We start from the raw sequence: 27,059 nt of genomic DNA on the forward strand, positions 1-27,059 counted from the left end.
AGAATCATTACACATATAGGTTTTATAAATATTACTCAGGATTTTAAGAACACAATTGATTTTTACTCGACACGTAGTTAACACAGTCCTAACATTGAGATATTATGTCTGGTAATGTGTTTAAAAAATTACTTTCCAACTTTCTACCTTATCAGGAAAGACGCCAACTAAACCTTTATTAAGGTGCCAGCTAGACCTAAGAGTATTTGTAACCTAACAGCCTAATAGCTTACAACAGTTCCCACATCTGTTACAGTGGACTTGCTTCCTTGTGATCAACAATCTTTATTCATAGTTATCGTTTGGTGCAGTAAGACTGCATTTTGTACTTTATAAATGCAGTCAAATTTACTGGCAGTTACAGTTCAATGAAAATTTGAAAAATGGTAAACTGAACAAAAAATAAAAATGATCGATTGGCACTAAAATATTTCATTATAACTAGTAAATAAATTTAAAGCTTGATTCTTTGACCTCAATTAAGTAGTATTTAATGTGTCAATGTTAAGTATCTTGTGAAAAAAGAACCTTTTGATTCTTTCACAAATTATTTGATATTTTCTAAATCATGTCCTAAATCTAGCCAACCAATACACTAATATCACGTGTTAAGTAATTCCTCATACCCCACTTCACTGTCACTACATACATAAGATAACTTCCTGACCCTCAGTGCTGTGCCTACATGATATTGTTGTTAGGATGTTTAGAATGACAGCTGTGGTAATGTAGATAAACATATGTGAACAGTGGACTTGTTGAACGTGTATCGCATTGTCAAGTTTGATAAAGGTATATATATCTATCTCGTAAATTGTATATAATCTACCTGGTATGTATATCTACCTGGTATATATATCTATCTGGTATGTATATCTACCTGGTATATCTACCTGGTATGTATATCTACCTGGTATGTATATCTACCTGGTATGTATATCTACCTTGTACATGTATCTACCTGGTATGTATATCTACCTGGTATGTATATCTACCTGGTACATGTATCTACCTGGTATGTATATCTACCTGGTACATGTATCTACCTGGTACATGTATCTACCTGGTATGTATATCTACCTGGTATGGGGCTCTACCTTAAGTACATGTAAATGTTGCATAAAACTCAATTTCTCTATAGACATTGATATTGATCAATGACACATCTATTTCATGTAATTAAATGTTAACAGCACCAGTATTAATATTTATGTTATCACATCCAATTCCCTACAAAAATGGCTAGCAATATGGGTATATTTAAAAAAATATTCCAGCCAATTTAGCTTTCACTCCGTTAGCAAAAAGAATGTTTTTGTCCACGAAGACATCAATATTTTTTTGAGTACAGATGTAGGGATCAATGAGCGTGTTGGTCTCTTTGGCACATTCACTAGTTTACGTGTTGAACTATTGATAATGAGCCTGTGTAAATAAGGTTGATCATAATCAATATCAATTATATCTGTGGTACCAAGGTAAAAATCAGTGCAAGATTCACGTTTTCATTTCACACTACAATACACAGTCACAGCAACATTAAATACCCATTGATCCTGCAACTTTAAAATTAATTTTTAAATTTTTTAACTGATAATGATTTTCTTCCATCAACATTTTCAGAGGTTCATTTTAATCAAACCCAGAAGAGATTTTAAGTTTTAGTGACAGAAGACCTTTCGGTAGAAAAAGTAGGATTCGTATGAATATTTCAGCCTAGAACAATGTACAACCTAACATGTTTCACACCAGCTTATTGTAAAGATTTCTTATTTCATGGGAATATTATTTTGCCTTGTCCTAGATGGTAAGTGCGACAATGTAGTTTATGGGAGATTATTTTCTTCACTGCAAACTATAGAGTTAGCTTTTAAAAAATGATGCAATGTTTTCAGAAAACAAGCTTTAAGTCAACAAATTAAAAAAAAAAATCAAAATTTTGTAATGTGATGATCATCTTCGCTGTTTATCTTCAGTATGTACATGTAAATATAAGATGTATAGATACTGTTAAATAGTCAGTTGAAAGACAAATATGCCTTATATATATATCTATAATTATAAATATAGCCAATTCTTATAAATCATTGGTTAATGTCTGAGTTTGTAACTAAAACAACAAGAAATATAAACAAAATTACTCATCATTGGTAAAAATTACACACATCAAAATCATTTAATGATTTAATTATTGTTTCACTACAATGTACAAAACTGATAATCAAAATAATCTTAAGTTGATTGTCCTGCCTAGAAGTTACAATACAAAACAACATTAATACAAACCTCTGACAAATTTCAGTGATAAGAAATGCAAATTACATTGCTTAATAATTTTTATCACTATATTTTCGTTCCATTTATCTCAACATTTTATAAAAGTTATATCTTTCATTCACTAAATTTTCTCAGGTGCATTTTTTGTTTTCACAAGCACTCCTTTACTCCCTGTAGTTGTAACGAAATCCAATTAAAATCCAAGAACGAATGCACAACGCTAGTTTTCCTGGTATTCTCTCAGCCACGCCTGGTGAAACTGTATACTGGTCGTGAGCAGTAAGTATCTGTTCCGACTAATATAGATTATTTGAATAAAAGGGCTGCAATTAAATTTTTCAATATAAAGTGGTGCCTGATGATTCAAGGACGGTGTCACTCTAAACAAATATGTATATAACTGCCCCACTACAGGGCAGAGCAAACCGCTCTAGCCAGACACCGTATGGAACCCTAGTGAGTGTACAACATGTTAAGTACAAGAGTTAGAATTTGTCAATACCAAAAAAGTACAGGTCATAAGATATCAGCTACAGAATGTGTCACAAGTGGATGTTAATTTGAAGTCAAGTTAACATAGTTTAAAATTTCAGACCTATATATACAGATAACCCTCAGATTTGAATTGTCAGTCCATTTAATTTGTATAAGGTTTTTTCATCTTGTGTTGGGAGCTTTCATTGAAGGAGACATGTTATGCAAACATAAGTTTAAATAAAATCATTAGTAATACAAACACATAACCATTGAACTATGGTCTACATAACAAATAACCACTGAACCATGGGCTACATAAACACTGACAATACTTTAAGGTAGCAAAATTCTTTAATCTTGTAAACTTTTTTTACTAGTGTACAAGAAATGATTAACTTGCAAGTATAATTCATGGCTTTCAATTTAAATCAAGGAACACATAAAGTTGTATTCCTATTTCTAAAATACATATATAATGTAATGAATTTTAAAATAAAAAAATATTGATTATAAATCTACTTATATTTAAGTGCAGGAAGAGATCATTAAAAGATTTTTTTTTATTTCTGTATTTGTTTATTTTTGAAAAGTGAGTCGATTTTCTCTTATTGTATATATACATAAACTTTAAAATAAACAAACTAACCAAAATTCATGGAAAAGCTGGAGAATCAGTCCAAAAAAAGGTATAATAAACAACTATTGACCAAAAGGGAACCTGCATATGAAATTTGAGAAAGATCCATCCAGTACTTTCCCAGAAATAGCGGTAACAAACTTTTACTTTCAAAATAAAGATGGCCGCCTGTCGGCCATATTGAATTTGAATCAGTCCAAAAATGGTATAATGCACAACTAGGGACCAAGGGGAATCTGCATATGAAATTTGAGAAAGATCCATCCAGTACTTTCCAAGAAATAGCGGTAACAAACTTTTACATCTAAAATCCAAGATGGCCACCTGTCGGCCATTTTGAATTCGAATCGGTCCAAAAAAGGTACAATGCACAACTAGGGACCAAGGGGAACCTGCATATGAAATTTGAGAAAGATCCATTCAGTACTTTCCCAGAAATAGCGGTAACAATCTTTTACTTCCAAAATCCAAGATGGCTGCCTGTCGGCCATCTTGAATTTGAATCAGTCCAAAAAAGGTACAATGCACAACTAGGGACCAAGGGGAAATTGCATATGAAATTTGAGAAAGATCCATCCAGTACTTTCCCAGAAATAGCGGTAACAAGAATTGTTTACGGACGGATGACCACGGACGCAGGGCGATTTAATACCCCACCATATACGCCACCATCTGATGATGGTGGGCTAAAAATGCACAATTAGGGACAAAGGGGAGCCTGCATATGAAATTTGAGAAAGATCCATCCAGTACTTTCCCAGAAATAGCGGTAACAATTTTTTACTTCCAAAATCCAAGATGGCTGCCTGTTGGCCATCTTGAATTCAGATCAGTCAGAAAAATGTATAAAAAACAACTAGGGATCAAGGGGAAACTGCATATGAAATTTGAGAAAGATCCATCCAGTACCTTTCCAGAAATAGAGGTAACAAGAATTGTTTACGGATGGACAGACGGACCACAGACGCAGTGCGATTTGAATAGCCCACATCAGATGGTGGGCTTAAAATATATATAATTACATACATCTAATAGTTGTAACAACACATGTGAATTTTGTTTATATACTAGTAAATGTATATACAAATTGTCTGTTAAATATAATCTTGAATTAAAAAGCCTTTTGTAAATACCTGTTGCATATGATAACTTTTATTTTAAGGTAAGTAATTTATTTCAATCAGACAGAATGCATTTCCCTTTTAAGTAACAATGATTAAAAAAAACAACAAAGAAATGAAAAAAGTGACACTCGTCTAGTTTGTGTTTGTGCTTTTTTTCTCCAATTGGGTAACCTAGTAACTGTATTTACATATGAAGTTATAGAAATCTGATACAGCTTGTTTCCGAAGTGCATTTTCATGTGCATATTTGAACTCATTTTCAAATAAGGTGGAATTCTTTAACAACAATAAGTAAATCCCTTAGTGTTTGTCATGCCAGACCACTAACAGTTGTCAGCGAGGTAACAGCTAGGAATAGGAAGGGTCATGGCCATGGAAAATCTTGTAATTAAATCAACCAACAAACCAGCTACACATGTAAGTGTACTAAAAACACTTTACCTAGAAAAAATATATAATTTGCTTGTGTCAACAATTCAGTTTTTACTAAAAAAAAGGTCAGTCAATTTTTATTTTCCTTTCGACAATCTTTGTAAATAAGATCATCTTTGGATTACTACATTTGTATAATCTTAAATGCACCAAGAAATAATGCACCTTTTGTTCTCTAAATCAAAATACAGTCATTTTCATATTATTAAATTAATGCAAATTAGGCTTAGGTATAACTTCAGTAATCTTCCAACAATTGATTAACTTTTATGCTCAGAATCTCACATGTGTATAACAATACTCATTTTCATATTTGAGCAGCTGCACTTTACTCAAATGACTTAACGATGCATTGCTTTCCTTGCTACAAATGAAAGTCTTGTTTGTATTCATATTCCAAAAACCTTAATCTGGTCAGTTTGTATTCATATTCTAAAAACCTTAATCTGGTCAGTTTGTATTCATATTCCAAAAACCTTAATCTGGTCAGTTTGTATTCATATTCCAAAAACTTTAATCTGGTCAGTTTGTATTCATATTCCAAAAACCTTAATCTGGTCAGTTTGTATTCATACTCCAAAAACCTTAATCTGGTCAGTTTGTATTCATACTCCAAAAACCTTAATCTGGTCAGTTTGTATTCATATTCCAAAAACCTTAATCTGGTCAGTTTGTATTCATATTCAAAAAACCTTAATCTGAGAGTAAAGCTCACATACATGAGTTTGAATGTCATTTTGAAGATAGATATATAGCTGGTATATATATATATATCATTATTTTGTATGCATGCAAAATATTTTCTACTTTGTAATCATTTCTTCTCTTCCAATATTTTACATATACTCTTACAAAATTAACTGTTTTGATAAACATGTATTTGTTTGCATATGACCATGGGTGTTCAAGGTAAACAGGCAGTGATGAAAGAGTTACTCCCCTTTAGTTTTTAAGACCGACTTTCTAAATCGTTATACATGATGTAAAATAGATGCCTGGAAATCTGAATCCTGTTTCATGTACAGAATACAGATACAGCATTTCGTCAGTTGAAATAATGAAACAATCATTTATATTCTCATCATTTTACAAAAAGACTAACTATAAAGAGTTTTGGCCACAATTTATCATTATGCCATATTTCAGCCTAAGATGATGCAATAATGTATGAAGTATTCAGTGTTCCATCTCTCTCAGCAGGCGGATGACCGTGGAAACTGACCCCAACCCCTTGTGAATATGCACACTTTGAATGCAAAACTTCAGGTACTGTGATGCTGACTTCAAAGTGTTACAAAGCAATATTCTATTTATTTAGATACTAAGACACGACAACACAAGTCCTGTCTTTATTCATTTTCAAAATTGTTTTAAAGTGAAACTTATCTTGTATATAGAGTATTGTTTACATAATGATGTATCACAACACAAAAAAAACTGAAGTACTTTTTTTTTCTATTTTTTTTAAAGGGATGCAACAACTGGTCATGGCTATATGCAGTCAAGTCAAAACCCTTATCTGAGATGATTCATAGCATATATCTAATATAACTACAGCTTAACTAAATTTTTTCATGGTGTGAATTTCATGAAAGCAAATGTCATAAAAATGCCATGATTAAATGATACATATTATATACATGTACATAATGTACATTATTGTGTCATGGCCCTCGGAATCAAAGTAATAAAGAATACTGGGTATATAAAATCAGAATTCTTGAGGAAAAAAACGAAGTTTGTCAAATCCCAATATGTGCTCTCAGTAGCAATTAAGGTGATACATTTCAAGACCAAATCAAACCAATTTTTCTTTTTTTTCAGCAAAATAATTTAAGCGTTTGAAAGAGGAATAACCGAAGATGGCGCTCTGTCCAAACGAACCACTCCAGATAGACGACAGTGAAACTAATGACAAAGTAATAATTTGACATCACATGTACCATGTGACCTGTCACCTCATTAAATTTCACTCTCATGCATAACAGGAACTTTCAAATGCCTAGAAACAAGTAACAGGATATATTTGTGCTGCACAATCTGGGTGATAGTGCAATTTAGATTATGATGTAACAGAATTTAAAAGACATGTCCTGCCCTGTAAATGCTGTGTATTCTGGTATACACTTTCTTTAAACTAAATAATTAAGCAGTTTTAAAAAAGAATTTCCACTTCTAACACAATTTTTGCAATTACTGATATTAGTATCTCAATATTTTTCAAGCAAAGGTATTGTAACTCTGGTAAAATACCACTCAGCTAGAGAGAACTTCTCTTTAGCTCGACTGGTTGAGTGTCAGACTAGTACGCCAGGGGTCCTGGGTTCGATTCCTAGCGGAGGCAATGAGATGAAAAATGACCTCTGTTACACAGTTATCCACCATATCTTTTAAAAATGCATTAAATACCACACACCGCATTATACTCTAAACAGACGTTGAACATAAACTTCTGTAAAGTGTAAAATTTGCTTGAGAGAACATTGACTGGTACATTTTGTGTGATTATATCAGTATATACATTACCACATTCATGATGCCTTCAAATTTATTACTTGATCCATGATCAACCTATCCTTCAACCTTTCGATGTCATTTGTTGCTGATGATGTTTACAAGAAAAACAAATTACATATATTTTTTTAATAAATTGCATATCTGCATCTTTTTAACTTTCAGATCATGATGTTTTACTTTGATACTCTTGTCTTACATTTCTATGGTTTTAAGCTGCTCTATGTGATCATATTAAAGAGAAAATTTATGTGTCATTTGTTAAAATAGCAGGATTGTGATTTAGGCGGTATCTCCAATAAATAATTCTGTCAACCTTTTCTTGACAATCTTGTGCCCATGCAAGTTGCACTGATAATGTTAAAATAGTATGGTAGCAACAAATGCCCTCCATAGTCAACAAACAAAACTTGTATATGTATGTACACACTCTTTCATGTATCAGTGATGATATTAAGGTTGATATAGCTCCTTGAATTACATAGTCCTTTTATAAATTACTAAATGATTCTAATATCCAGTCAGTACAGGGACTATTTATATATATGGTACTACATATGCTTTATCTGCTGCTATGAGTCCCTAGTAAATGATGTTCATAATTAGAAATACAATGTACAAAAAAATCAAGAAATTGAAATAAAATCCATGTCAGATTATATATACTAGTATTTATCCTTACTATAAGCTTTGGCACCAGAAAATAATCTTTATATGTTTCTTATTCAACGTTAGATTATTCCCAGACACTGAATTGATATGTGTCGATGATTTTGCTGAACAGCAATGTGTAAGAGTGAACTTATTTACATACATAAGCCTGTTGCCTGATAAGTACAATATTTTACCAAGAAAGCATCCTTGGACTACATTACAGAATGCAATGGAACTCCAACATAATTATCCTCTTTCTTTCAGAAGATAAACAATAGTACCCTCAACCCAATGAAAAAAACAAATGCATTGTAATTGTAGTTTCTTCTCTCCTCTTGCAGGAGACAACTGTTATTAGTATTCTTCTACAGCTCATGCCATGAAATGCTGATACAAGTAATCGAAAAATTTTCTGGCCGAGACAGTTATATCATAACGTGCACCAGATAAAACAAAACAATATATGTTTGAAAAAATTGATTAAAAACAAATTACTACAGTTTTTGCATTTGTTTGCTAAAAATAGAAGTACTCTACTTTTATAATATTTAATAACTGCCGATAAATATACCATTTGCAGCTACAAATACTTGCAACTTGTGTTTTATTGCGTGAAACAAATTCTAAATTACAAATAATTTCATATCTTTAGTTTAGCATCCAAACATGCTCAGACACGCGGCAAAATATAAATTTGAAAATATAATACTTACACGGCCAAAAAGACCTTCCACACCAGTCAGACTTATACATATAGGAGTTGATATATCAGGGGCTGCCTGTTCTCTGCTTTCTGCAGGTGGCAAATGATTATTTTTCTCGAAAAATTCCTTCCACTGTTTACCAGTGGAGACGATCGCCGCCATGATGTAAACAGAATGTGTACTTCCGGAATTCATTCGATTATAATTATCGGAATGTACTCTTTTAAATCTCCGGAAACAAAGCAAAAATAAAAAAAAAATATCTTTTTATTAGGTTCCCTTGTCGTGGAATTGGAGAAGAAGATAAATATTATATTTGGAATGAACATAAACATTATGAATTCAATTAAACTTTGCGATATATTCCTAAATGTTTTGAATATTTACAGACATATTTTTCCGGATATGTATTTCAATGTGCTCTTTTCGTTTTTTAGAATTTAACAGCTGTTTTCCTGTCAGTGGACTGTGATTGCTGGTAGACTAACAACAGTTGCTTGTTAACACGTTAGTGTATCTGTTGTTAACGTAAGTCTTGTAACATGTAATATACTGTACTTGTGTTGTTGTTGTGTCTAGATATCTTGTATCTTTCTTTGGATCGGCTCAGATGAACTGGAACTCCAGCTTATCCCCCATTACAGCGAATAAAAGTTAAACCTCAGATCTCGGACAAATTAGTGTCCAGTTAAGTGTTAAAGCAGTTTTTAATAAAGAAAAATAGCATTTTCTCATCCGCAGTCCATCAGGCTTAGATACATTTAGTATATGGACAAACAATATTTTCTACCTTTCACACAATTCCGGTTGGGGGAGCACAAATTATCCTATATGCGGTTAACATGGTTTATTGAATTGTAAACAAAATTGACAATCTGTTTTGAAAAATAGAAAAAAAATCACATATATATATCTCATATTAACGCTAATAACTAACTTCATATGTTTTTACTCCAAATTTAAAACTTGGTTGTATTTGTATATCTTGGTAACACTTCTGTATGGCTTTATAAAAATTAAGAATATTTTATTTACGAATGCATTAAGTGAAGATCTAATTAAATTTATGTTATTTTCAAAAACTATGCTGAGTCAACTCTATGCATCAGTTTTCTTCTTACGCATTATACAGTAAATTATTCTTTCCTGGAACTATCTCAATCCAGAAGAATCTCCTGTTAGACCTACACGACAACAATTGGCTCTATGCATCATCTTTCTCACCTCTGTATTAATTAAAAAGCATTTATCAGTTTATATTGAAATTGATATTGTAAGGTATGATGATGGAGCTTGATCTGTTGGTAGAAGAATATCAGATGACACTTTTTAAATTCAGATTTACATTTTGTTTTTGTCTATAGCTGACCAAATTTAAAGAATGCCTGAACACTCCCCATCACCAACACCTGAACGTGCCATCTATGGATTTGTCCTGTACCTGCTTGCATTTGTTTTGTTTTGTAAGTGTTAACAAGGATATTTGTGTTTCTACTGGTGCGTCTAATTTCAATTTCTACATTTCTAGACAAATGATTCAGAGCCAAATTGATGTTTTTATAATTATTAGTTTTTACTTGAATATTCTATTTAATTTGAAAGAACATATAAGCAAATAGTGTAGATATTTCTGTTTTTCAGTCTAATTTTTACTGTAGGATTGTGATATTTGGTAGAACTCTTTTGTTTTCAGTTTTGTACCTGGTATGGGCGTGGGTACCTGATGCCTGGTTACATCAACTTGGGCTAGACTACTGGCCACAGAAGTAAGTGGGATTCACAGAATAGAAGAAATTGTACTATCAGGAATGTAATCACAATTGTGATGTAAGAACTACAGTTTAATATTCACTGCATCATTATATTCAACAACCTGAAGATTCAGTAGTCACAGTTTCAGTGATAAGCTTATGACTTTTGGCCTCGAGTGATTTTTTTGTAAATTGAACTAAAATAACTTGATCCACTTTTAATAAGTACAACATAAAGTTCAAATCCTGTGCTGTACAAAGTGTGTAATGTAATGCATGTCATCAAGCTCAACAGTCAATACTTCTTCTATATTTGCCAGAATCTAGCATCATACCAGAGTCCAAAATGCTGAATTTATTTATTTTTTTTTAATCTGTAGCTGGTCCAAAGTCTGTGAAACCTGCAGAATTTCTCTCACTTAATAATATTGTATGTTGTTACACAATGACTAAACACGGTGTTTACTTGGGTTGACCGAAACGTTTATTTCATTGTATAGTGGTTTTCCATAGTTAGTACTTCGCGTTAATATCCATTACAAAAGATAGTTCCTAATTAACATACAGCAGCATGTCATGGCACCAAAACTAACCACCTGTGTAAGGCAGACAAAAACTAAACACCTGCCCGTCCATATCAAAGAGTTCCATACAAATGTCCATGGGCCAACTTGGCCAGGGCCCGCTCCATCGTGGAGCAGGTCCCATATGGGACTCTGCCCGTCTCCACGTCCGACTCCCAACTCTCTCTAGCTACTCGATCCCAGATTCGACTAGACTTCTGCTGGCTATTGTCTTTGTATAAATAATACCCAAATACTTAATTTAAGCCTAGTCCCAATTGGACAACAATAACCCAGCCCCCGGAGCATCTAATTATGAAGGCATGTGCGACTAGGAGTAACCGTTATCAACTTCCCATCTTTATCTACCTTATACATTGTTTCTTATCTTGTTTACTTACAATTAAGTTCGCCAGCGCGAGACATACAATGAGAGCATCTACCTTTCCTGATCCATCATACTGGCAATATTCTGCCACGGTGCTTCACCACTTGGGTACACACCCCGCCCGTTATCAGGCGTGCATCACTACCTGTCACTCACAGGATTTTTACCTCGGCCAGCATTGACTGACTTTTGACCTGATGTACTTTAAACTTAGATGCTGCTATCTACGATACATACCATTCCAAAGTTACTATTAAATCCATTTTTTACTCATTTTGTTACAATGTGTTTAGTTTGATGACAATGAGGGGACCATGTACTTCCTGACAATACATGTCTTCATGTAATCTGGTGTATAATTCCTTGTTGATTTTGATTTACAGGCAATGGGCCATTGCTTTACCTACATTTCTATGTTTCTGCTTGTTAATGAGTTACCCCGTCTACTTTGGATTGACCTTTCTGAACTCACCACCTCTGACATCAAGGGAGATAATCAAAGGTTAGTACAAAACTCTATCGCAGTAAAAGACTTTGATCTATCCAAAATAAATAAGCTGCAATTCATTTTCTTGTTCAGCACTATGATATGCCATATATTGACAGAAAGTTGGTGACAGAAATGATATCAATATACCATACCAGTAGCTCATGATCAGAAGATGGTGTGTTCATTAGAAAAGACTATTCGACTTCTGGTGATTTCATTTTCTTTATAATTCTTCGAAATGTTTTACAGATTACTTGTTAGATTTTAAGACAATCTTTGATTTATGTTGCAGACAGCCACACCATTATGCAGACAGATACTAGATACCAGCCCGAGTCAATCCCTCCGCTAATTGACCTCTCCATCACAGAGGTCAACAAGAGGCTGTATCTACATGATCCCGACACGCCAATGGCCAACAAGTGACTGAATGACAACAGAGTCAAAGGTTACTGGAGACCTGAACTTCGAACATTCAACAAATGGCTGCATGCCATTATTAACCATAATGGTCAAAGGTCACTGCAGACCTGACCTTCCAACGTTGAACATGAGACTGCATGACAAGATAAACCAAATAGGTCAAAGGCCATAGCAGATCTGACCTTCCAATGATCAACAAGTGGTTGCATGACAGGTCAAATGTCACTTGAGGCCTCGCCTGCCAATGGTCAAGGAGTGGCTGCACAATGATTTTGATCAAGCCTCACTGGAGATCCTTTCTTCCTAAGCTGCATGACAACGTTAGAGTTAAAACTTGCTAGATATGAACAAGGGTCAACCGGAGGTTACAAAATGACATCAATCAGTTTGTCAAATGTCATTAGAGATTTTATTTTGATTTTCTCAAGGTTAACTTTAGTCTACATATTGACGTAAAACTCAACTGCAGGAAGAGGAAAATCAACTCAGATCCTTAAGAAAGAAGTTCTCACAGGATCACAACTCACCTGGCTTGTATATTCTTGATAGTAAATGAAACACAACTGTCTGTAGACTTCTATTAATTCCTACGATGATTTTACACAACTGGTCAAGTTGTTATAAGACTTGTCAGGGTACCACAATATGTACAATATATGAAACAATCAGAAACAAATTTTGTAGTACATCAAATACAAGTCGGTTGATATTAATAGGAATTGGGTAAATATGATATTTTCTGCCGATGTTCAGACGATACTCTTCATTTTTTTGCAACCACTTATAAGCCACATCAGTATATATACTACCGGTACATGCTCAACTGGGAAGTAAAAATCTGCAGCTTTTCACCAGGAAAATATGGTATATCAAATGTATTCAGGTGTACATGCAAGTTAATATCTGGAAGTTAAGTATTCAAATATCCTTCAATAGAGCGCTATTAAAATAGAAGTTTGATATTCAAATATTTGTTTACACAATGATTATTAGATGGTTATAATGAATATTACCATCTGAAAGATCACTTCTTTAAAGTTTTTCTGTTCCCAGTCTACAAATGTCCAATTTTCATTCTGAATCAAATTTTGTCAGATAAAACATCTAGATGTTATTAGTGTTCATCATCAATCAACTCATAATGGTCATCTCACAACTAACAATGGCCGACACTCTACCATCAGATGTAGACAAACAACTAACAGATGGCCAGCACACATTAAATGACAAACAACAAACAATGACAAACAACTAACAATGACCGTCGACACAATACTATCAGATGTAACTAACAATGGCCGACACACTACCATCAGATGTAGACCAACAGCTAACAATGGCCGACACTCTACCATCAGATGTAGATAAACAACTAACAATGGCCGACACACTACCATCAGGTGTCGACAAACAACTAACAATGGCCGACACTCTACCATCAGGTGTCGACAAACAACTAACAATGGCCGACACTCTACCATCAGATGTAGACCAACAACTAACAATGGCCGACACTCTACCATCAGATGTAGAAAAACAACTAACAATGGCCGACACTATACCATCAGATGTAGACAAACAACTAACAATGGCCGACACTCTACCATCAGATACAGACAAACAACAAACAATGGCCGACACACTACCATCAGATATAGACAAATAACTAACAATGGCCGACACACTACCATCAGGTGTAGACAAACAACTAACAATGGCCGATACACTACCATCAGATACAGACAAACAACTAACAATGGCCGACACACTACCATCAGATATAGACAAACAACTAACAATGGCCGACACACTACCATCAGGTGTCGACAAACAACTAACAATGGCCGACACACTACCATCAGGTGTCGACAAACGACTAACAATGGCCGACACTCTACCATCAGATATAGACAAACAACTAACAATGGCCGACACACTGCCATTAAATGTAGACAAACAACTAATAATGGCCGACACTCTACCATCAGGTGTCGACAAACAACTAACAATGACCGACACTCTACTATCAGGTGTCGACAAACAACTAACAATGGTCGACACAATACTATCAGATGTAGACAAACAACTAACAATGGCCGACACTCTACCATCAGGTGTCGACAAACAACTAACAATGGCAGACACTCTACCATGAGGTGTCGGCAAACAACTAACAATGGTCGACACACAGCTAACAATGGCTGACACTCTACCATCAGGTGTTGACTCACAGCCCTAAAAGGTTACAGCACGCTGTTGTCCTAAGTTATCGGTAGATACATGTGAGTTGTGGATATTGCTTCCAACCAATGTACACTGCAGTAAGAGAGCATTCACATGAACAGAACGATAAACACACAATGGACATGCTTAACCCCATGTAGAGATCGTTTAGGTAAGTAATATTGCGTTTACATGGTACTTTAGAGTCATCATATAAAAATATTGATTAAGTTCATAATTCGTGAACACTTAAAAAGAATCATCTAAACTTATAAAGAACGGAGTCAAACATGGTTATATAATATCGTGTATGTTACAGAAATACATACATTATTCATGGCCACCACGTTCATGTTTACTTAAAGAAAAACATGCCAGAAAGAGTAATAAAACACTGCATGCAATAATACAGTCGCCCATTCGCTCAATTTATGAAAGATTAAAATCACCTTGAATATTTCAAATTTAAATGGTCACTTACTTACATAAGTACCTAGTTGTACTGAATTTGATAGAACATGTAAAATAGGACGTCAGATATATATATATAAACATATTGTTTCAATATCTATTTTTTTAAATATGTCACAAAAAGGAGTCCTTGAATTCACAGGAGTCAATCTAGACGACCTATCTCTTGTAGGAACTTTCTTTGAGTGTGTTAAAATATGTTTTAAAAAAAGCACGTGTTTTTTTGTGACTGGAAAACAGATATTGCATACACATCCGATTTTGCTCTATGTTAAACATCAGTATATAACACTCCTATCGGATCTATTAAGTATCGAATGTCGTGATTTTGGCACTAGAGCCAAAAAAGACGCCAGACCGATGGCTATTTATAACACCTGTGCAATGAATACACCCACGGTTATTAAAATATGAACATTCTGGAAAATACCAAATATTGAATTAGTCACTGTCGGACGTGTTGTCAGTCTTCGCGTTCTGTTTCAAAATTGTGTCTCTGCTTGTACATTTTAGTAGCCAAGGTAAGTCTTTTTGTTAACACAACGACATGCTTAGAACATATAGATTTTGAAACCAGATTTAACGATCAATCTTTGAAAAATATTACCTTAAATGCATGGTGTATGATTGCACAGACGTTACGGAAATATGTACGTGTTCAGCCTTTGGTAGCGTATATTATAAAGGTATTAGAGCTATTCGGTTCAGACATTCAGGAAATCTTCATGACAGATAATCCGTTTGTTATCTGATAGCATTGATAGATTGAACGCGGATAACAAAAGCCTTCAATGTAGTTGATGTAACGATATTCTTCTAGTATCTTGTTTCAACGGCTACCCTGCAATACTGAGTGCTGCTAACGAAACAAAACAGGACCCCGCGAACTATTACATTTAAGTTATCTATAAAGATGAGATTGTTTGCTATTCATTTAAACAAAAAGACAATTATACAATTATTTTAAAGGGACAATGCAATAAATAAGTTTGAGAATCTGACAACACAGTCTCATCACCAATATGTGACCATCTAAAAGTGAACGAGGTTTGGCAAAAGCTATGTAAGGAATGAAGCTATGAGAGCGTTGATAACGATTTTCTAAAATATTACGTTGACCTTGACCTTTATATTTTGATTATGACGTTTTCGATTGGACTACGGAAATCAAACAAATCATCCTTTGTCGTCGTGAAAAATAAGGGATTAACTTAGATGCTATGAAGAAAGAAAAATACAGATACGAACTTATTTAACATGTAAGGGGTGTTGATGGGAATGCGGGAGATTGAGGTGTTTCGCACAAATCACTTGATAGATATTTGATAAAGTCTTTAACATCCAACTCACATTCTATTGACAAAGGCCTGGGTCGGTTAGTCATATCACAACTAATTACTTATTTTAAAAAAAATGTCATGCATTTTAAGCAATTAACAGCCGTTTGAAATTTAAATGACATAATGATATCTTTCTTAACGGAAATGACAATGATTGTTCTCGCTTGGACGATCACTGAATGCAAAATTGAATGCTTAGCCATATGGGACAATATGAATAGAACAGTGGTTTGATCGAACAAGGTAATATACTGTAGTAGATTAACATGTAGGCCTCAACTCTGGCACTGATTTGAAAGCATAGAAAACAGCCCAGAGTATAGCATTACGTTCGGCGTGTTTTTATTATTTTTTTTTCAAGTTTTACTAACCGAATGGTTTCATTATTTGTTTTCTCATTCTGAATCAGCGTTTAGGAAAGCTAACTCAAACATGCTAAAACTTTAAATGTAAAATTTGACAGCCACGTGTTTTTCTTTTTCTTTAAGGGACATTGAGAATGGCAGCCAGGGACAGGTTATTAGAACTTTTAAACGGTAAGTTACTTGAATGTTCCCTTTTCATTAATTCGTTGGATACACACACGCCAGTGTATTATCCGTGCACACTCTGACCTGTTAGAAAGTTCGACTAAGTTTCAAGTTTCAAGTTTATTGGATCCTCAGATACATGAAAATGTATAACATGAGGTAAAACAATACTATATCAATAGATACGTGACAAAATGGATGGTAACTGAAAGTCGTGACGCTTCACTGTATTTTGTTAGGACTATTCAAAGTACACAGTACTTCCATAGATCAGACTGATAACAACTAGAACAATACGATTTACTTATATAAATCAAAATGGTAGCATAACATCACGCTATATAAGGATACCATAGTGTTACTTCAAAATATATTTTTAAGACTTTAAAATAAACAGGATGCATTTAGTACTTTCAATTTTCATATTGATCGCAATTAGTACATTCAAATACACTTCAATATAACACCACATTATATAATGATAACACAGTATTGCTTCACAATATTTTGTTACGGCTGTTCAAGATAACCAAAGGGCATTATGTACTTTTGTATATCAAATTGGTTTCATTAAACCACATTATTTAAGGATAACATAGTATTTTGTTAAGACTTTGGAATAAAATGGGGTATTAAGTATTGATATCAAATTGATAGCAATTTACACATTATATACACTTTGCTATTATAACACCACGCTGTTTAAAATAAACAGAGAGCATCAGGTGTGTATTTAAAAGACTGATATCAATTAGTTCATCTAAATACCCTTTGATATTACATAATGATAACGTGGTGTTTCTTCACAATATTTGATTAAGATTGTTTTAAAGTAAATGCATGGCTTCTGGTAGGTTTTTTTTATAATGCTGATATACTTGGGTTTCATAAAATCACTTATATAATGAAAACATTATCTTTCTTACAAGATTTTGTCAAGACTGTTTAAAAATAAACAAAAGGCATTTAGAACTTTTTTATAACAAACTGAGAGCAATCCGTACATTTTGAACACGTTTGGATTTCTCCAGTAATATGAAGGTAAGAATTTCTGTCTCAGTTCAATCAATCTTATATCAGTTCACTGAAATAAGTAATGGAATTCGTCACCTACTGAGGTATTACATAGAGAACATTTCCTATCCTGTCTCTGAACATTGCGCCATCTTCCAGTTTCAATGGGAAATTCTAACATCTAATTTTGCATAAAATCCGTCTGTTGTTAACAGAGAGTTGAGTCAGGTATGGTTCAAGCAGTAAAGACTTTTTAAAACTACTATAGAATAAGCCTCTAAATGAATTTTCCGTTTCGTTTCTCCATTTCTGTATAAATTGATCTATTAAATTTTTTTTATACTGGTTTACAAACGGCGCATTGTTCTTGTTTATTGATTCACTCTCACGAGACGTTACCAAGTTTTATTTACAAGTTTTATTAATCACTCCAGACACACCATAAGTACATACATACATACATACATACATACATACATACATACATTTTTATTTATATTTTATTTTTTAATCAGTTTTATTATCACAAACACATAACAATACATTGTACATCATAAATCTTCAAACTACAGCAAATTTGTTGACTTTATGTTCTTCACACACAAAGCAGATAATTCATTTTTCACCACACACATACCAACAGACAACCCAAGTGCACACTGGTATTGAATATACCACACATATGATATTAACCACACATACAGCTTACATGTACATACACACTTGTAGTAGCCAAATGTCACACATACAACACAAACCACCACTAGTACTGATTAAAAAAATAATATATGTACTTGGTATGAGACCATGCATCCTCTGAACAGTATTGGGTTATTAATAAAACATATATATAGATCTATAGGAGAATAGTGAATGTACATGTATAATGTACATCTTACATACCCATTGTGTCAAAAATGTATCACCTTGCATTCATACTTCAGCCTTAATCAGAAGACATACATACCTGTTACATGTATACTTACTTACAGAAATAGTTTTCAAACATTTTCATGCAATTGTGTTGTGACTTATGAGAGAGATAGGGAGAGGGAGAGAGACAGAAAGGGGGGAAGGAAAGATCAGAGAGGGACGGGAAAGATCAGAGAGGGACGGGTGAAGGATAAAGATAGGAGGGATAACTGTTAATATTATATGAAGATAAACATAGGATTAACTGGATTTGACTAATTTATCATAGCAGGGGAAACAAGTAAAGAATAATTTATAATGCAATAAGTTTTCCCCATTTTTTCCAATATTAATCAAACTTTTCCTTGGTTTTTGGTATAAGTATTTAGGTAAGTATTTTTGATGTATTTCTTTAATATAGTCGTTTTCACATTGATAAAGGTAATGATACCCATCGCCAATATTTAAATTACATAATAAACAAATTCTTTCCTGGCGAGGTACACCTGTCCATCTACCAGTTTCGATTGGTAACTTACAATTAGATGTTCTAAATCTTCACAATGTTTTTCTGTCTTCTGGGTTTAGCTTAATTAAATAAGTCTCTAATTCCCATTTGCTTTTAAAGATTGAGTAAGTTTCTCCACGTGAAGAAATATCAGTGTCATGGTACCACTTCTGAATAAACTGATCAATTAATCTTTGTTTAACTTTAGACTTCAAAAAGATTCTATCCACATTACATATATGTTGGTTATTCCATACACTGCTATATCAGTGTTATCTAGTATTGACTTTATGAACTTCAACCATTTGAAATCGATTTGATCTTGTGACTGAGGTTTGTTCATTAAATTATAGAGTATACATGATAATTTGTTCTCATCTGTAATAATTCTATGCCAAAAAGTCACCATTCGGGTCTTAATATTAATTTCTAGTGGATAACGACCAAGTTCCCCATATATCATATAATTTGGGGTATTACTTCTCAATTTAAGAATTCTTTTACAAAATTGTAGATGTATTTTTTCAACGCTAGTTACATTCTTGAATCCCCATATTTTACATGCATATGATAGAATAGGTGACGCAAGTGAATCAAATAGTTTAAGTTGGATATCAACAGGTAGTGGAATATTTCTTATTTTCTTATATAGACCATATAATACCTTTCTAGCCTGTTCTATCAATTGGGTCCTAGCCTTTACAAACGTACCATTATAGTTAAACAGTACAGCAAGATATGAATAAGAGTTTACAACCATTAGGGGCTCATTATTATAAGTAAATGAATAAGTTCCAACTGCTTTTTCTTTTCTCAAATATGACGACTTTAGTCTTTTGAGTATTGACAGTCAGTTTCCATGTTTCACAGTATTTTTGAAAGCAATTTAAAGCATTTTGAAGACTATTTTTTGTCTCAGCCATCATCACAGTGTCATCAGCATACAATATAATGAACAATTCCAGATACAAACCAATATGTCTCAGGCATGTTGTTTCTATTTCTTGTAGAGGATTAACATTATTTTCGATAAAAATCGTTCTAGATCATATAAGTATAATGAAAACAAAAATGGCGATACATTCTCACCTTGTTTAAATCCGACATTGCAAATAAAAAAATCAGATGACTCACTTCTGTTTTTGACACAGGATTTAGTATTTAAGTATAGATTGTTAGTGACTTTTAAAACTTTCCCACATACATTAGACGCAATTAATTTCTTCCATAATCCTACTCGCCAAATGGTATCAAATGCTTTTTTAAAATTAATGAAGTTTTTTTTCTTTGTGAGAAGTATAGGGAAATTAATGCATATAGAACAAATATATTCTCTGTCGTTGAGTAACCTTTTCTAAATCCTGCCTGTGTATTCGATATAAGGTTAGTTTTATCAGCATATTTATTTAATCTTTCATTGATTATTGCAGTAAATAATTTTCCAAGACAGGAAACAAGCGTAATAGCTCGGTAATTATTTGGATTGATGTCATCACCTTTGTTTTTATCAATTGGTTTAATTACACCAGCTGTCCAGGATTCCGGGACTATTCCGGTATTTAGTATTACATTAAACAATTTCACATACACAGGTAAAAGAATATGGCTAGTATTTTTAATATACTCATTCAAAATACCGTCAATACCACTCGATGTATTATTTTTTAAATTTTGAATAGATTTCTGAACTTCTTCCCTTGAGATAGGCTCATTAAAACTTAATAAAGATTGATCGTCTTGTTTAATACTAAAATCAAAATCGTCATCTTGATTTGGAGTTGTGCTAAGATTTTTGAAATATTCATATAGCTCATTAATTGAAATATTTGCCTTTTGCGAATGTTTGGACCCATTGAGTTTACTAAAGGCATCCCATAATTTTTAGGAGTGTCTCTAAAAGCTTCTCTTAATTTATTTTCACCACGAAATTGATAAGCTTTATAGCATTTATTCAATTCTTGTTTATACCTTTTACTACATCGTTTTAGTGCATTCCTATTAAATGAACTTTTGACAATGTGATATTTCTTTTTTGCTTCGTGAAATTCTTTTCTTCGCTTGGCACAGTCATTAGTAAACCAGGGTTTGTTATTATTTCTTCTATTTTGCTTATAGGTACTCGTATGGACATGTTTAACACCAAACGCTAAATTCGCTGACGACGTGAATAAATCACTTATACAAGAAGTAATACTATTTACCTCAGTACTGGTTACGTCATCATTTGGTTTGTTCATCAAATCATTTAAACGTCTATCTATATCAGACAATTTTCCTTCATTGTCATTTTCAATAGTAGTTATATAAAGTTGTTTTTTATCATTTTTCCATTTTACAGGTATCTGTGTAGCAACATAATCTGTATTTTCTTTAAATCTATTTTGATTTGTACAACAAATGGAAAATTTTACTCTACAATGAGTATCAGAGAATAGTGGATTAAAAAGATACGACGAGATAATCAATCACAGTTGCATCATTACAGGTTTTTTCCCAATGAACTTATCTTTTCCAATTCGTCCATTTGCTATATATAAATTGTTTTGTTTACAGAGATCAAGTAACTTAATACCATATGTATTAATTCTAGCATTACACTCACTATATCTTGTCAATGGTATATCATACAATCTCAAGTTTTCATAGTCATACATGAATTGATAGTATAACTCATTGTTTGTGTCTATGTCGAGCACATCAGATAGAGTATTATCAGGCTCAATGTAATCAACACGTTTTTGTGTTTTAGCATTAAAATCTCCCATAAGGGCAACATGACAGTTATTTTTAGAAAATAATGACATCTCATTTTCAATTTCTGAAAACGCATCAGGCGAAGAAAATTTGGAGTTTTCAGGGGGTATATAAGTACACCCAATTAATAGATGACAATCAATTTTTGAAAGAGTTAACCACTGGACATATTCTGATTCAGTTTTATGAAAAGTTAATTGTGACTTTAATGCTGTTTTGTATATTATGACAATTCCTCCAGATTTTCTGACACATTTCTGTCTATTTTTGACATAATAAGAATAGTTATCTGGCATATTAAGAACATCTAAATCATCGGTTTTGCTTTCAACACAAACAATAATGTCACATGACTGAATAAGCTTGTCAGCTTTAAGTCTGGCCTGGCGATTATTTCTCTTAGCCTACTTAAATACTGGATATAGCACACGACATCGTTCATTTATTTCCGGGGGTAACTGTTCGTTAACACTGAACTGACGTTTTGATGAAAGCTTAACGGGGGCAGCCGTAAGGACTCGTTCACGGTCCTTCCTACTGACAAATTTGGCAAGTATTGACATCGGCCTACTATCCATTCTCTTACCGATTACAAGTATGAGAAAGCGAATATTTTTAAAAATTAGGAAATATTAATTTCGACCATATGATGTTAATAAGAAGTTATGTAACAGGGATTTAGTTCATCAGATAAGCTGTCAGATACTTCCTCTATAATAAAATTCGAAATAAAAACATAACATACTATTGGGTACAGTAAGACATACGTTTTAAGTTTTTCCTTTTCTTACACGCTCTAAGATATCCAGCGCCATGGTGAATTTGATGACATCCAGGAAGATTTCGGAACCAACGAAGACAACGGTCCGGAAATGGCGCCAAATGACACAGAGGATGTAGATAATACTGGTAAAACTGCTTCTTTTCTAGAATATCTTTATTTTTATACAGTGAATATTGCATAATATGACTTTTATGGTTTATCATGACAGTGACAAAAACAACAAAACACGTGTAATTAGTTCGGAAACAAGGAAACAATCACGTGTTACCTTTGGTTATTTTTAAGAACATTAAATTAATTTAAAAGCAGTACAGGAGAAATACCGACATTCAACGGAATCATAATTCAAAATAAAATCCAATGACATCAGGGAAAATATGAACAAAAGAAGAATGTACCAGCTGTTTCATGAAAAAGTATAAAGAAACTAAGACCAAGTGTTCCAGAAGAGAGAAAATGTCACGTTCCCGTATGGAAAACAACAACAGAACCACCAGGCAAACTAATGAGCATCGACTTCATATCGCACAAGAAGAAAAACTTGTGAGAAGAAACAACTTTAATTTATAATCAGATCAGCCCCATATACATGTACTCTACCTCAGAAATAAACCAACCTTTAAAATAAGTTCGTTGTTTCTTACATAAATAAATCGGCCTTTGCTTACAATTAAAGGTCATAAGCCGCGTCTTATTTTCGAGTTTTTCTAGAGTATGTTTTAAACATTTCTTTGAGCCCATTTGAACTTCCTAATTCCCATCTTCGTTTTAAAACTCTTGGTCCTTAGCACCAATAATGAGTTCAAATAACATGAGTACAGCAACAATGACAAATCGTTGATGTAAACATTTCTTTTCAACCCGGGGCCTTCCTTGTGGGTGTTCACGGAACATACAAAACGGGAATGTTATCTCGATCATACGCATTTCATTGATGTAGTTGTGGTGTGCACAATTGTGTATACCCGACAAATTAAAGAAAATAGGAGAACGTTTCATGGTCGACACCGTGGTCTGCACTGGATTCTATATATTTGTGATTGTACGTTGGTTCGTTTGTATACCCATTTGTTTCATTGTTGTAAACTATGTTCGCGTTTGATAACGTGACTTATATCCTCGGATTGACCAAACTTTACTTGACGATATTATGCAGAAGACGCCCAGACATTTAATGGCAAAACGTTTCCATTTCTACTTGCTTAAGGTGACATAATGCTTTAAAGTGACTGACTGTTCACAAGGCAACATACACAGCAAACGAGCAAAATATTGAAATTATGATACGCATTACTTCAATGAACGTTTTCACCCCTTTGTGATGCATTTACTTTCTTTCACTCTTCACGAAAGGCATATCACTGAAGGATGGGATACTTGGTGTGGGGTTTGCTTTCCTATTGATGGCAGTGATCACAGTTGGGGTGTACATCCACAGTTTTCCCGCCAATGTCATCCTACCATTTGAGGAAGGTATGTTTGTCAACATATTCATTTATGTGAAGTAATTAAAAAATATAAAGAACGAAAAACCTGTTTTGAAGATGTAAGAAGGTCAGAAGTCATTTTCATGCAACATTTAACTTCTTTTTCTATTTTTCTAATGTGAAAATATTGAAATTGCACTTGAACATCGAATCTTTTTGTCGATTTCATGGGGTGATGAATCGAGTTGCTCTTGAGACAAATTTAATGAACTGCTAAGACTCTCAAACCAATGAAATGTTTAAGTGTCAAAGAATGACATATCATATATATATATATATAGAACTAATAGATGGTCGAACAAAGTTTAATAATTTTTATCTCTTTAAAGTTGAACAGGTGAGTATGATATGCCGACCCAGGTCAAGAGAGGAAGTGTACCAAAACAGAACAATTTCGAAAATCAATGTGCATAGAACTCTTTGCACCTTCAATATATTCCATTACGACTTAAGAAATAGAAACAAGACATATTTTGCACTTGACGTAGACATTGATATAGGAAATGCATATGGTGTCGGCAAAGTTGGAAAGTTATTTACGATCAAACTATTTCACTTAAACAAACAACGTGACACACATCATAAGCAACGTAACATATACTGGTCTGTTTCTTGGTGCTATGAACTCTATAGAAAAGAACTTGCCTTATGTCTGAATGACATCAACTACAAGACCGAGACAACAGTGTCACAAAAGCTCATCAGCACTGTAAGCATGGGAGAGAAGAAACGCGTTTCGTTTCTTTTTCTAGTTGATAACATTCGAAAAATTATGGATATCTTTTCACCAATAGTTCTGTGGAAGGATATTGTTTTTCTCGAACATTACTACGAGCAACGCTCTCTAAGTGTCTGGATTTCACTTGCCGATTCAAATAATGATAAATACGTATCAGCCAAAATAAGAAGTGGAACCAGTGTTAAAATAGGCGATCTACCAAACCCAGCGATCGTTTCAAACTACGAGATTATCAAAGGTGTGATGACATATCCATTCCGCAGCCTTTTTGATTATCTTTGGGCAACACCGAGACTTAGTCTCACTGACGAAGAAATTCAAGGAAAGGAGAAAATGTATCCATAATGAAAATCGAGTGCTCCACTTATGACATCATCTGATTTCGGTTTACTTAATCCTCTAGAAGTCCAGTTGGTAGATCATTAGATTTAAGTGAAGATTCATGTTAAGTGGGTCGACGTTTCGTTTTTGGAATGGCTTGTGAATTTTTTTATGGAAGCAGAGAAAAAGATGGTCATATTGTCATAAACTCAACAAAAACAAAACAGGAGAAATACGCTCACCACTGAGAGAGATGATATCCTTGCGGGCTGAAATAAAGGAAGAAACAGTCGCCTAAGATAAACACAATTTCATGCCATACCTATGACGCCCAAAAAGGTTATAGAAATCAGTTGAATCCTGAATCTCTGGCCTGTGACATTAAATAATGAGTGACTCTAACAAATACACCTTAATGAAATTGTCATTCAGTGGAGCAAAACATTGGTGCCATGGCTATTAAGCCTAAACAATTCGAAAGCGATCGGTTGAAAGATGATCTCTGAACAATACTGACATTATGAAAACATTGGGCAGTTAAATCTCTTCGATTCTGGATGTGTTGCTAAAAGTTTAATAAATATTTCATACAAGATTGTATTAGTCAACATTAATGTCTTATATTGTATGTTGTTTTGTGGATGTATGTGGATATTTAGAGGAATTAAGGTCATATCAATATGCCCCAACCAAACAGACCCATGGTTGATATATATAGTGACCTTAAAAATGACTAATTCGAGTGTTTGAACAAATGCCAAATGGACAAATTTAGACTCAGACACACCTTCATAAAGTACGTTTATCAGGTGTGCCTTCGACACACAGGCCTGTTTTATTACTTCATGAACACAACCAAAAAAACGCCATAGCCTATGACTATTTATAACGCCCTTGTAATGAACACACGTAAGGTATATAAATATATTATTATTATCAGGATGTTTTTGAAAACACGTCATACTTTGTTCAGTTTACAAGTTACTGTAGGGAGGATTGGCTGTCTTTATTTTCTGTCGCCTGACCAGCATTGTAACTGCCTGTACTCAAGGTAAGTTTCATGGTAAAAACAGCATGAAAACATCTAGATTTTAAGAGCCAATTTACTGGCGAGTCTTTTGATAAATATCTCATATTGATATGCCTTATGTATTGCATACACATTATGCAAAACAACTGTCCCTGTTCAGTCAGCTGTAACATGTATAGTTCATTGGTATTTAAGCTAGTGACAACTTTACTATAATATCTAGATTAAAGTCGGTTAAGTCATGGTAAAAACGTTTTGGATGGATCGTTCGATCTCTGGTAGGGACTTACTTTATTCAAGATGAACTCTTGACCTCTCTTTCCGAATTAGACCAGTCATCATATAATACTGTATATGATAATGTTTTGTCGATATCTCGAACCTACTGTCATAGTGCAATTAATGTACCAACATTATCTTCAAATCCTACTTTCATTTTCGTCGTTACTCCGTCTCTATTGCCGACACCACATTGTGTTTACACTGCACCAATATCATGGGGTCAATTTAAA

General features: G+C 33.6%; 4 protein-coding genes across 4 annotated transcripts in view; 3 read left to right on the forward strand and 1 right to left on the reverse strand.

Moving 5' to 3' along the window:
* Positions 1 to 8,981, reverse strand: part of LOC132552353 (nephrocystin-4-like) — a 39,836-nt gene extending 30,855 nt beyond the window's left edge. The window contains exon 1 of the mRNA XM_060216513.1: positions 8,829 to 8,981. Within this exon, the coding sequence (XP_060072496.1) occupies positions 8,829 to 8,981 (153 nt within the window). The remainder of the gene's footprint in view (positions 1 to 8,828) is intronic.
* A 300-nt stretch (positions 8,982 to 9,281) lies between these two features.
* LOC132552354 (phosphatidylinositol N-acetylglucosaminyltransferase subunit P-like) lies at positions 9,282 to 13,548 on the forward strand. The gene is made up of 5 exons (XM_060216514.1): positions 9,282 to 9,347; positions 10,184 to 10,282; positions 10,513 to 10,585; positions 11,905 to 12,023; positions 12,304 to 13,548. Exons 2-5 carry the CDS (start codon positions 10,201 to 10,203, stop codon positions 12,435 to 12,437), a joined length of 408 nt encoding a protein of 135 aa, XP_060072497.1. The 5' UTR covers positions 9,282 to 9,347; positions 10,184 to 10,200; the 3' UTR covers positions 12,438 to 13,548.
* Positions 13,549 to 13,728: 180 nt separating this feature from the next.
* On the forward strand, positions 13,729 to 14,100 carry LOC132552349 (uncharacterized). The gene has a single exon (XM_060216508.1). It carries the CDS (start codon positions 13,729 to 13,731, stop codon positions 14,098 to 14,100), a length of 372 nt encoding a protein of 123 aa, XP_060072491.1.
* Positions 14,101 to 16,967: 2,867 nt separating this feature from the next.
* Positions 16,968 to 25,541, forward strand: LOC132552350 (uncharacterized). The gene is made up of 4 exons (XM_060216509.1): positions 16,968 to 17,004; positions 22,988 to 23,095; positions 24,324 to 24,443; positions 24,787 to 25,541. Exons 1-4 carry the CDS (start codon positions 16,968 to 16,970, stop codon positions 25,539 to 25,541), a joined length of 1,020 nt encoding a protein of 339 aa, XP_060072492.1.
* Positions 25,542 to 27,059: the final 1,518 nt, after the last annotated feature.

Source organism: Ylistrum balloti, unplaced genomic scaffold, assembly GCF_031769215.1.
Source record: "Ylistrum balloti isolate Yb309-2 unplaced genomic scaffold, AGI_CSIRO_Ybal_v1 Utg370244, whole genome shotgun sequence".
NCBI classification, from domain to species: Eukaryota; Metazoa; Mollusca; class Bivalvia; order Pectinida; family Pectinidae; genus Ylistrum; species Ylistrum balloti.

What these genes read in the sequence shown, in the direction of transcription:
- LOC132552354 (XM_060216514.1), top strand. Translation starts at nt 10,201, where the DNA reads ATGCCTGAACACTCCCCATCACCAACACCTGAACGTGCCATCTATGGA. An exon ending in CTAGACTACTGGCCACAGAA is followed by an intron (nt 10,586 to 11,904) that starts GTAAGTGGGATT and finishes TTTGATTTACAG; the next exon opens with GCAATGGGCCATTGCTTTAC. An exon ending in ATCAAGGGAGATAATCAAAG is followed by an intron (nt 12,024 to 12,303) that starts GTTAGTACAAAA and finishes TTTATGTTGCAG; the next exon opens with ACAGCCACACCATTATGCAG.
- LOC132552349 (XM_060216508.1), top strand. Translation starts at nt 13,729, where the DNA reads ATGGCCGACACACTACCATCAGATGTAGACCAACAGCTAACAATGGCC.
- LOC132552350 (XM_060216509.1), top strand. Translation starts at nt 16,968, where the DNA reads ATGGCAGCCAGGGACAGGTTATTAGAACTTTTAAACG. An exon ending in GTTATTAGAACTTTTAAACG is followed by an intron (nt 17,005 to 22,987) that starts GTAAGTTACTTG and finishes ACACGCTCTAAG; the next exon opens with ATATCCAGCGCCATGGTGAA. An exon ending in CATCCTACCATTTGAGGAAG is followed by an intron (nt 24,444 to 24,786) that starts GTATGTTTGTCA and finishes ATCTCTTTAAAG; the next exon opens with TTGAACAGGTGAGTATGATA.